This window comes from Petromyzon marinus, chromosome 62 (assembly GCF_048934315.1).
Source record: "Petromyzon marinus isolate PM22_M1 ecotype Great Lakes invasive population chromosome 62, UKy_Petmar_22M1.pri1.0, whole genome shotgun sequence".
In the NCBI taxonomy this organism is placed as follows: domain Eukaryota; kingdom Metazoa; phylum Chordata; class Hyperoartia; order Petromyzontiformes; family Petromyzontidae; genus Petromyzon; species Petromyzon marinus.
Window position 1 is genome coordinate 7,278,978 of NC_133728.1, and position 11,237 is coordinate 7,290,214.

At 51.2% G+C, this 11,237-nt stretch overlaps 1 protein-coding gene across 9 annotated transcripts in view; it reads right to left on the reverse strand.

Annotated features, from left to right (window-relative positions):
• The window catches only part of LOC116957832 (upstream stimulatory factor 2-like), a 107,247-nt gene that overhangs the window by 4,393 nt on the left and 91,617 nt on the right, over positions 1-11,237 (reverse strand). For 8 of the 9 annotated variants that reach the window (XM_076053709.1, XM_032980235.2, XM_032980236.2 and 5 more), the window contains one exon: positions 9,906-10,040. In XM_076053709.1, the coding sequence (XP_075909824.1) occupies positions 9,906-10,040 (135 nt within the window). The remainder of the gene's footprint in view (positions 1-9,905; positions 10,041-11,237) is intronic. The other variant, XM_076053710.1, reaches the window with a different exon arrangement.

Here is an 11,237-nt window from a genome sequence, read left to right on the forward strand (position 1 = left end):
CCACCCACCAAATGACCCACCCACCAACCCACCAACCAACCCACCCACTCACCAACTACCTAAACCATCCACCAACTAACCCACCCACCAACCACCCAAACAGCCACCCACACCAACCCACCCACCCACCAACCAACCCACCCACTCACCAACCACCTAACCTACCTACCCACCAAATAACCCACCCACCAACTAACCCACCCACCATCCACCCAAACAGCCACCCACCAACCCACCCACTCACCAAATGACCCACCCACCAACCCACCCACCCACCCGCCAAATAACCCACCCACCAACTAACCCACCCACCATCCACCCAAACAGCCACCCCCACACCAACCCACCCACCCACCAAATGACCCACCCACTCACCACCCACCCACCCACCCCACCAACCCAGCCAGCCTTCACCGGTGCTAACTCGCCAACAGCGCCGTGGCCGCGGTACAGAGGTACAGAGTCACCTCCGCGGGCGGACCGTTCGCATCGCGCGATGGCGGAAGGTGGCGGCCTGGCCGGTGGTGGCGAGGGTACTGGGAGTGGTGCTTGAGCGGGGGGGGGGGGTGGTGCAGGGGATGGTGGAAGCATCCACCCAGCAGTAGATCGAGCACGCCTGCTGCTGCTGCTGCTGCTACTGCTGCTGCTGCTCCAGCAGCGGGTAAGGAGGAGCGGAGGTGACGAGGCAACGCGACCACCGCCCCCCCCGTCCCACCACCCCCCCACGCTCCCCCCACCGCGCCAACGCAAACAAAAAAAAAGCAAAATAAATGTGTACCAGAGGACAGCGCCGGTAAGCCGTGCGGATATTGTTACCTACGTCGTTGTGATATTGTTACCTACGTCATTGTGATATTGTTACCTACGTCATTGTGATATTGTTACCTGCACCGTTGTGATATTGTTACCTATGTCGTTGTGATATTGTTACCTGCACCGTTGTGATATTGTTACCTACGTCATTGTGATATTGTTACCTACGTCATTGTGATATTGTTACCTGCACCGTTGTGATATTGTTACCTATGTCGTTGTGATATTGTTACCTACGTCATTGTGATATTGTTACCTGCGTCATTGTGATATTGTTACCTACGTCATTGTGATATTGTTACCTGCACCGTTGTGATATTGTTACCTATGTCGTTGTGATATTGTTACCTATGTCATTGTGATATTGTTACCTACGTCATTGTGATATTGTTACCTACGTCATTGTGATATTGTTACCTGCACCGTTGTGATATTGTTACCTATGTCGTTGTGATATTGTTACCTGCGTCATTGTGATATTGTTACCTACGTCATTGTGATATTGTTACCTGCACCGTTGTGATATTGTTACCTATGTCATTGTGATATTGTTACCTATGTCGTTGTGATATTGTTACCTACGTCATTGTGATATTGTTACCTACGTTATTGTGATATTGCTACCTATGTCGTTGTGATATTGTTACCTATGTCGTTGTGATATTGTTACCTACGTCATTGTGATATTGTTACCTACGTCATTGTGATATTGTTACCTGCGTCATTGTGATATTGTTACCTGCACCGTTGTGATATTGTTACCTATGTCGTTGTGATATTGTTACCTATGTCATTGTGATATTGTTACCTATGTCGTTGTGATATTGTTACCTACGTCATTGTGATATTGTTACCTACGTTATTGTGATATTGCTACCTATGTCGTTGTGATATTGTTACCTATGTCGTTGTGATATTGTTACCTACGTCATTGTGATATTGTTACCTACGTCATTGTGATATTGTTACCTGCGTCATTGTGATATTGTTACCTGCACCGTTGTGATATTGTTACCTACGTCATTGTGATATTGTTAACTACGTCATTGTGATATTGTTAACTACGTTATTGTGATATTGTTACCTACGTCATTGTGATATTGTTACCTACGTCATTGTGATATTGTTACCTGCACCGTTGTGATATTGTTACCTACGCCGTTGTGATATTGTTACCTACGCCGTTGTGATATTGCTACCTACGTCATTGTGATATTGTTACCTACGTCATTGTGATATTGTTACCTACGTCATTGTGATATTGTTACCTGCACCGTTGTGATATTGTTACCTACGCCGTTGTGATATTGTTACCTGCACCGTTGCGATATTGCTACCTACGTCATTGTGATATTGTTACCTACGTCATTGTGATATTGTTACCTGCACTGTTGTGATATTGTTACCTACGTCATTGTGATATTGTTACCTACGTCATTGTGATATTGTTACCTGCACTGTTGTGATATTGTTACCTACGTCATTGTGATATTGTTACCTGCACCGTTGTGATATTGTTACCTACGTCATTGTGATATTGTTACCTACGTCATTGTGATATTGTTACCTACGTCATTGTGATATTGTTACCTGCACTGTTGTGATATTGTTACCTACGTCATTGTGATATTGTTACCTACGTCATTGTGATATTGTTACCTGCACTGTTGTGATATTGTTACCTACGTCATTGTGATATTGTTACCTGCCCCGTTGTGATATTGTTAACTACGTCATTGTGATATTGTTAACTACGTCATTGTGATATTGTTACCTACGTCATTGCGGGGGGGGCAGGGGGGAGGGCTCAGCTGTAAAAACAAAATCCCCTCCCCACGCCACCCCCCGTCTGTCTCGCCTCTCTCTCCCCCTCCTGATGTCACCGTCCGTACATTCCCGCCCGCCCGCCCGCCCGCACGTAATTCGAACAGGTCCTGGGGGGCTGGTCCGAGAAGCTCTTTAGCTGCTCGATATCAAACGAGCGTGGGCACTTCCCTCCCCACCTTGCACCCACCAACCTCCAGCCTCCACCAACCCCCACCAACCTCCACCAACCTCCACCAACCCTCCCCACCTTGCACCCACCAACCTCCAGCCTCCACCAACCCCCACCAACCTCCACCAACCCCACCAACCTCCACCAACCTCCAGCCTCCACCAACCCCCACCAACCTCCACCAACCTCCACCAACCCTCCCCACCTTGCACCCACCAACCTCCAGCCTCCACCAACCCCCACCAACCTCCACCAACCCCACCAACCTCCACCAACCTCCACTAACCTCCACCAACCTCCACCAACCCCCACCAACCTCCACCAACCCCCACCAACCCCCACCAACCTCCACCAACCTCCACTAACCTCCACCAACCTCCACCAACCCCCACCAACCTCCACCAACCCCCACCAACCCCCACCAACCTCCACCAACCTCCACTAACCTCCACCAACCCTCCACACCAACCTCCACCAACCTCCAACCTCCACCAACCCCCACCAACCTCCACCAACCTCCACCAACCCTCCCCACCTTGCACCCACCAACCTCCAGCCTCCACCAACCCCCACCAACCTCCACCAACCTCCACCAACCTCCACCAGCCTCCACCAACCCCACCAACCTCCACCAGCCTCCACCAGCCTCCACCAACCTCCACCAACCTCCACCAGCCTCCACCAGCCTCCACCAACCCCCACCAACCTCCACCAACCTCCACCAACCTCCACCAACCTCCACCAGCCTCCACCAGCCTCCACCAACCCCACCAACCTCCACCAGCCTCCACCAGCCTCCACCAACCTCCACCAACCTCCACCAACCTCCACCAGTCTCCACCAACCCCCACCAACCCCCACCAACCCCACCAACCTCCACCAGCCTCCACCAGTCTCCACCAACCCCCACCAACCCCCACCAGCCTCCACCAACCTCCACCAGCCTCCACCAGCCTTCACCAACCTCCACCAGCCTCTACCAGCCTCCACCAACCTCCACCAGCCTCCACCAGCCTCCACCAACCTCCACCAGTCTCCACCAGCCTCCACCAACCCCCGCCAACCTCACCAACCTCCACCAACGTTCACCAGCCTCCAACCTCCACCAAACTCCACCAACGTTCACCAACCTCCACCAACCTCCGCCAACCTCCACCAACCTCCACCAACGTTCACCAACCTCCACCAACCTCCACCAACCTCCACCAACCTCCACCAACTTCCACCAACGTTCACCAACCTCCACCAACCTCCACCAACGTTCACCAACCTCCACCAACCTCCACCAACGTTCACCAACCTCCACCAGCCTCCACCAGCCTCCACCAAACTCCACCAACCCCCACCAGCCTCCACAAACCACCACCAACCCCCACCAGCCTCCACAAACCTCCACCAACCTCCACCAACCTTCACCAACCTCCACCAACGTTCACCACCCTCCACCAACGTTCACCAACCCCCACCAACCCCCACCAACCCCCGCCAACCCCCGCCAACCTCCGCCAACCTCCGCCAACCTCCGCCAACCTCCAACCTCCACCAACCTCCGCCCACCACCATCGAGGAGTTCCACCAGGGGGGACATTTGTAGGTGCACGGTGATGCTCGTCACATTTGTTCAAATGTTTGTTCGCCGCTTGCTTTGAGGTTGGCCGTACGGCTGTGGATGTGCAACCAGCCACTTAACCACTCAACCACCCACCCACCCAACCACTCAACCAGCCACTTAACCACTCAACCATCCACCCAACCACTCAACCAGCCACCCACCCAACCACTCAACCAGCCACCCACCAATCCAACCACTCAACCAGCCACCCACCCAACCAGCCACCAACCCAACCACTCAACCAGCCACTTAACCAACCACTCAACCAGCCACTTAACCAACCACTCAACCAGCCACTTAACCACTCACCCACCCACCCACCCAACCACTCAACCAGCCATCCACCAACCCAACCACTCAACCAGCCACCCACCAACCACTCAACCACTCACCCACCCACCCACCCAACCACTCAACCAGCCACCCACCCACCCAACCACTCAACCAACCACCCAAGCAACCACTCAACCAGTCACCCACCAACCCAACCAACCAGCCACCCAACAACCACTCAACCAGCCACCCACTAACCACTCAACCAGCCACCCACCAACCACTCAACCAGCCACCCACCAACCACTCAACCAAACACCCAACAACCCACCCAACCACCCAACAACCCACCCAACCACCCAACCAACCAACCACCCAACCAACCACCCAACCACCAACCCAACCAACCACCCAACAACCCACCCAACCACCCAACCAACTACACAACCACCAACCAACCACCCCACCACCAACCCAACCGACCACCCAACAACCCAACCAACCACCCAACCACCCACCCAACCAACCACCCAACAACCCAACCAACCACCCAACAACCCAACCACCAACCCAACCAACCACCCAACAACCCAACCACCAACCCAACCAACCACCCAACAACCCAACCAACCACCCAACAACCCAACCAACCACCCACCCAACCAACCACCCAACCAACCACCAACCAACCACCCAACCACCAACCAACCACCCAACCACCAACCAACCACCCAACCCTGAACCGCTCGAGGGAGTTGTTGCAGAGGTCTGTGAGCCACAGGGCGACACGTGGACTCACGTGAGTCCACGTGGACTCGCGTGGACTCACGTGAGTCCACGTGGACTCGCGTGGACTCATGTGAGTCCACGTGGACTCGCGTGGACTCACGTGAGTCCACGTGGACTCGCGTGAGTGAGTCCACGTGGACTCGCGTGAGTGAGTCCACGTGGACTCGCGTGGACTCGCGTGCACGACCGCGGCTGTGTGTGTCTGTGTGTGGGCGTGGTGCTGGCCACCCACCCCCGCCTGTGCCACAGGGCTTCGCCCCGACAGCCTGCCGAGGCTACGCGGGAGTGGGGGATCTTCGCACTCGCCGCCGCACGTACGTCACGTTGTTGTGTCACGTTGTTGTGTCACGTTGTTGTGTCACGTTACGTTACGTTGTTGTGTCACGTTGTTGTGTCACGTTGTTGTGTTGTCACGTTGTTGTGTTGTTGCGTTACGTTGTTGTGTTGTTACGTCACGTTGTTGTGTCACGTTGTTGTGTTGTTGCGTCACGTTGTTGTGTTGTTGTGTTGTTGCGTCACGTTGTTGTGTTGTTGCGTCACGTTGTTGTGTTGTCACGTTGTTGTGTTGTTGCGTTACGTTGTTGTGTTGTTACGTCACGTTGTTGTGTCACGTTGTTGCGTTGTTGCGTCACGTTGTTGTGTTGTTGTGTCACGTTGTTGTGTTGTTGTGTCACGTTGTTGTGTTGTTGCGTCACGTTGTTGTGTTGTTGCGTCACGTTGTTGCATCACGTTGTTGTGTTGTTGTGTCACGTTGTTGTGTTGTTATGTCACGTTGTTGTGTTGTTGCGTCACGTTGTTGTGTTGTTGCGTCATGTTGTTGTGTCACGTTGTTGTGTCACGTTGTTGTGTTGTTGCGTCACGTTGTTGTGTTGTTGCGTCACGTTGTTGTGTTGTTGTGTCATGTTGTTGTGTCATGTTGTTGTGTTGTTGCGTCACGTTGTTGTGTCACGTTGTTGTGTCATGTTGTTGTGTTGTTGCGTCACCTTGTTGTGTTGTTGCGTCACGTTGTTGTGTTGTTGCGTCACGTTGTTGTGTTGTTGCGTCACGTTGTTGTGTTGTTGCGTCACGTTGTTGTGTTGTTGTGTCATGTTGTTGTGTTGTTGCGTCACGTTGTTGTGTTGTTGCGTCACGTTGTTGTGTTGTTGCGTCACGTTGTTGTGTTGTTGCGTCACGTTGTTGTGTTGTTGCGTCACGTTGTTGTGTTGTTGCGTCACGTTGTTGTGTTGTTGTGTCACGTTGTTGCGTCACGTTGTTGTGTTGTTGCGTCACGTTGTTGTGTCACGTTGTTGTGTTGTTGTGTCACGTTGTTGTGTCACGTTGTTGTGTTGTTGTGTCACGTTGTTGTGTTGTTGCGTCACGTTGTTGTGTTGTTGCGTCACGTTGTTGTGTTGTTGTGTCATGTTGTTGCGTCACGTTGTTGCGTCACGTTGTTGTGTTGTTGTGTCATGTTGTTGTGTTGTTGTGTCACGTTGTTGTGTTGTTGCGTCACGTTGTTGTGTTGTTGTGTCATGTTGTTGTGTTGTTGTGTCATGTTGTTGTGTTGTTGTGTTGTTGCGTCACGTTGTTGCGTCACGTTGTTGTGTTGTTGCGTCACGTTGTTGTGTTGTTGCGTCACGTTGTTGTGTTGTTGCGTCACCTTGTTGTGTTGTTGCGTCACGTTGTTGTGTCATGTTGTTGTGTTGTTGCGTCACGTTGTTGTGTTGTTGCGTCACGTTGTTGTGTTGTTGCGTCACGTTGTTGTGTTGTTGTGTCACGTTGTTGTGTTGTTGTGTCACGTTGTTGTGTTGTTGCGTCACGTTGTTGTGTTGTTGCGTCACGTTGTTGTGTTGTTGCGTCACGTTGTTGTGTTGTTGCGTCACGTTGTTGCGTCACGTTGTTGTGTCACGTTGTTGTGTTGTTGCGTCACGTTGTTGTGTTGTTGTGTCATGTTGTTGTGTTGTTGCGTCACGTTGTTGTGTTGTTGCGTCACGTTGTTGTGTTGTTGCGTCACGTTGTTGTGTTGTTGCGTCACGTTGTTGTGTTGTTGTGTCATGTTGTTGTGTTGTTGCGTCACGTTGTTGTGTTGTTGCGTCACGTTGTTGTGTTGTTGCGTCACGTTGTTGTGTTGTTGCGTCACGTTGTTGTGTTGTTGCGTCACGTTGTTGTGTTGTTGTGTCATGTTGTTGTGTTGTTGCGTCACGTTGTTGTGTTGTTGTGTCACGTTGTTGTGTCACGTTGTTGTGTTGTTGCGTCACGTTGTTGTGTTGTTGCGTCACGTTGTTGTGTCACGTTGTTGTGTTGTTGTGTCACGTTGTTGTGTTGTTGCGTCACGTTGTTGTGTTGTTGCGTCACGTTGTTGTGTCATGTTGTTGTGTTGTTGTGTCACGTTGTTGTGTTGTTGCGTCACGTTGTTGTGTTGTTGTGTCATGTTGTTGTGTTGTTGCGTCACGTTGTTGTGTTGTTGTGTCATGTTGTTGTGTTGTTGCGTCACGTTGTTGTGTTGTTGTGTCATGTTGTTGTGTTGTTGCGTCACGTTGTTGTGTTGTTGCGTCACGTTGTTGTGTTGTTGTGTCACGTTGTTGTGTCACGTTGTTGTGTTGTTGTGTCACGTTGTTGTGTTGTCGTGTCACGTTGTTGTGTTGTTGCGTCACGTTGTTGTGTTGTTGTGTCACGTTGTTGTGTTGTTGTGTTGTTGTGTCACGTTGTTGTGTTGTTGTGTCATGTTGTTGTGTTGTTGTGTCACGTTGTTGTGTTGTTGTGTTGTTGTGTCACGTTGTTGTGTTGTTGCGTCACGTTGTTGCGTCACGTTGTTGTGTTGTTGCGTCACGTTGTTGCGTCACGTTGTCACGTTGTTGCGTCACCTTGTTGTGTTGTTGTGTCACGTTGTTGTGTTGTTGTGTCATGTTGTTGTGTTGTTGCGTCACGTTGTTGTGTTGTTGTGTCATGTTGTTGTGTTGTTGCGTCACGTTGTTGTGTTGTTGCGTCACGTTGTTGTGTTGTTGCGTCACGTTGTTGTGTTGTTGCGTCACCTTGTTGTGTTGTTGCGTCACGTTGTTGTGTTGTTGTGTCATGTTGTTGTGTTGTTGCGTCACGTTGTTGTGTTGTTGCGTCACGTTGTGTTGTTGTGTTGTTGCGTCACGTTGTTGTGTTGTTGCGTCACGTTGTTGTGTTGTTGTGTCACGTTGTTGTGTTGTTGTGTCATGTTGTTGTGTTGTTGCGTCACGTTGTTGTGTTGTTGTGTTGTTGCGTCACGTTGTTGTGTTGTTGCGTCACGTTGTTGTGTTGTTGCGTCACGTTGTTGTGTTGTTGTGTCACGTTGTTGTGTTGTTGTGTCACGTTGTTGTGTTGTTGTGTCACGTTGTTGTGTTGTTGTGTCATGTTGTTGTGTTGTTGCGTCACGTTGTTGTGTTGTTGTGTTGTTGCGTCACGTTGTTGTGTTGTTGCGTCACGTTGTTGTGTTGTTGTGTCACGTTGTTGTGTTGTTGTGTCATGTTGTTGTGTTGTTGTGTCACGTTGTTGTGTTGTTGTGTCATGTTGTTGTGTTGTTGCGTCACGTTGTTGTGTTGTTGTGTTGTTGCGTCACGTTGTTGTGTTGTTGCGTCACGTTGTTGTGTTGTTGCGTCACGTTGTTGTGTTGTTGTGTCACGTTGTTGTGTTGTTGTGTCATGTTGTTGTGTTGTTGTGTCACGTTGTTGTGTTGTTGTGTCACGTTGTTGTGTTGTTGCGTCACGTTGTTGTGTTGTTGCGTCACGTTGTTGTGTTGTTGCGTCACGTTGTTGTGTTGTTGCGTCACGTTGTTGTGTTGTTGCGTCACGTTGTTGTGTCACGTTGTTGTGTCACGTTGTTGTGTTGTTGTGTTGTTGTGTCACGTTGTTGTGTTGTTGTGTCACGTTGTTGTGTTGTTGCGTCACGTTGTTGTGTTGTTGCGTCACGTTGTTGTGTTGTTGCGTCACGTTGTTGTGTTGTTGTGTCACGTTGTTGTGTTGTTGTGTCACGTTGTTGTGTTGTTGTGTCATGTTGTTGTGTTGTTGTGTCACGTTGTTGTGTTGTTGTGTCATGTTGTTGTGTTGTTGCGTCACGTTGTTGTGTTGTTGTGTTGTTGCGTCACGTTGTTGTGTTGTTGCGTCACGTTGTTGTGTTGTTGTGTCACGTTGTTGTGTTGTTGTGTCACCTTGTTGTGTTGTTGTGTCACGTTGTTGTGTTGTTGTGTTGTTGTTGTGTTGTTGTGTCACGTTGTTGTGTTGTCACGTTGTTGTGTTGTTGCGTCACGTTGTTGTGTCACGTTGTCACGTTGTTGTGTTGTTGTGTTGTTGTTGTGTTGTTGTGTCACGTTGTTGTGTTGTCACGTTGTTGTGTTGTTGCGTCACGTTGTTGTGTCACGTTGTCACGTTGTTGTGTTGTCACGTTGTTGTGTTGTTGTTGTGTTTGCGTCGCGTGAGTCACCTGCTGCCGGAGCAGCTCGTTGTCCATGTGGAGGCGCTCCGTCTCCTTGATGTTGTCGGCCAGCTGCTGCTGGGTCTGCCTCAGCTCCTGGATGTAGTCGCAGGCCTTGGAGAGGATGCCCCCCTTGCTCTGCTCCTCAACGTTCACACACACACGAGCACCGGCACGGGGGAGAACTTGAACACCGCCTCATACGGGTCAACGGGAACCCCCCACCACCACCACCATCATCACTGACACCCCCCCACCACCACCACCTCCCACCCCCCCACCATCCTCCCCACCCCCCACCGCCCCACCACCACCCCCCCCCCCCCGGTAACTGGTGGCGCAGGGCGGCGGTGCCGAGATGTCATTTAGCTTCCCCGGTCCTGACGACGCACGTCCAACGTCAGAGTTTTATATTCTTACTTCAACCCCCGGTGAGGACTCCCTGAGGACTCCCCTGCTGCTACTACTGCTGCAGCTACTACTACTGCTGCTACTGCTGCTACTACTGCTGCTACTGCTGCTACTACTGCTGCTACTGCTACTACTGCTGCTACTACTGCTGCTACTACTACTACTGCTGGTACTACTACTGCTGCTACTGCTGCTACTACTGCTGCTGCTACTACTGCTGCTAATGCTACTGCTGCTACTGCCACTACTGCTGCTACTACTACTGCTGCTGCTACCACTGCTGCTGTTACTGCTGCTAATGCTACTGCTGCTGCCACTGCTGCCGCTACTACTACTGCTGCTACTGCTACTACTACTGCTGCTCCTACTACTGATGCTACTACTGCTGCTACCGCTACTACTGCTGCTTCTACTGCTGCTGCTGCTGCTACTACTACTGCTGCTACTGCTGCTACTACTGCTGCTGCGACTGCTACTACTACTACTGCTGCTACTACTACTGCTGCTACTGCTGCTACTACTACTGCTGCTACTACTACTGCTGCTTCTACTGCTGCTGCTGCTACTACTACTGCTGCTACTGCTGCTACTACTACTGCTGCTACTGCTACTACTACTGCTGCTACTGCTACTACTACTGCTGCTACTGCTACTACTGCTGCTACTACTACTGCTGCTACTACTACTGCTGCTACTGCTGCTACTACCACTACTGCCGCTATGCCTCTCTCTAAATTAAATTAACGCCGAGCCGCTTTTTGCACGCGTTCCGAGATCCAGGGGTGAACGGGACCCACCACACCCCACACCCCCACCCCCACCCAGGGATCTGTGGTAGCTCCGCCACATCCGCTTCCACGGGTCCTCATTGTGTTACCCGGAGCATCGCTCCAAGCACATGGGGAGGGGGGGGGAGTGATCTCGGGCGTG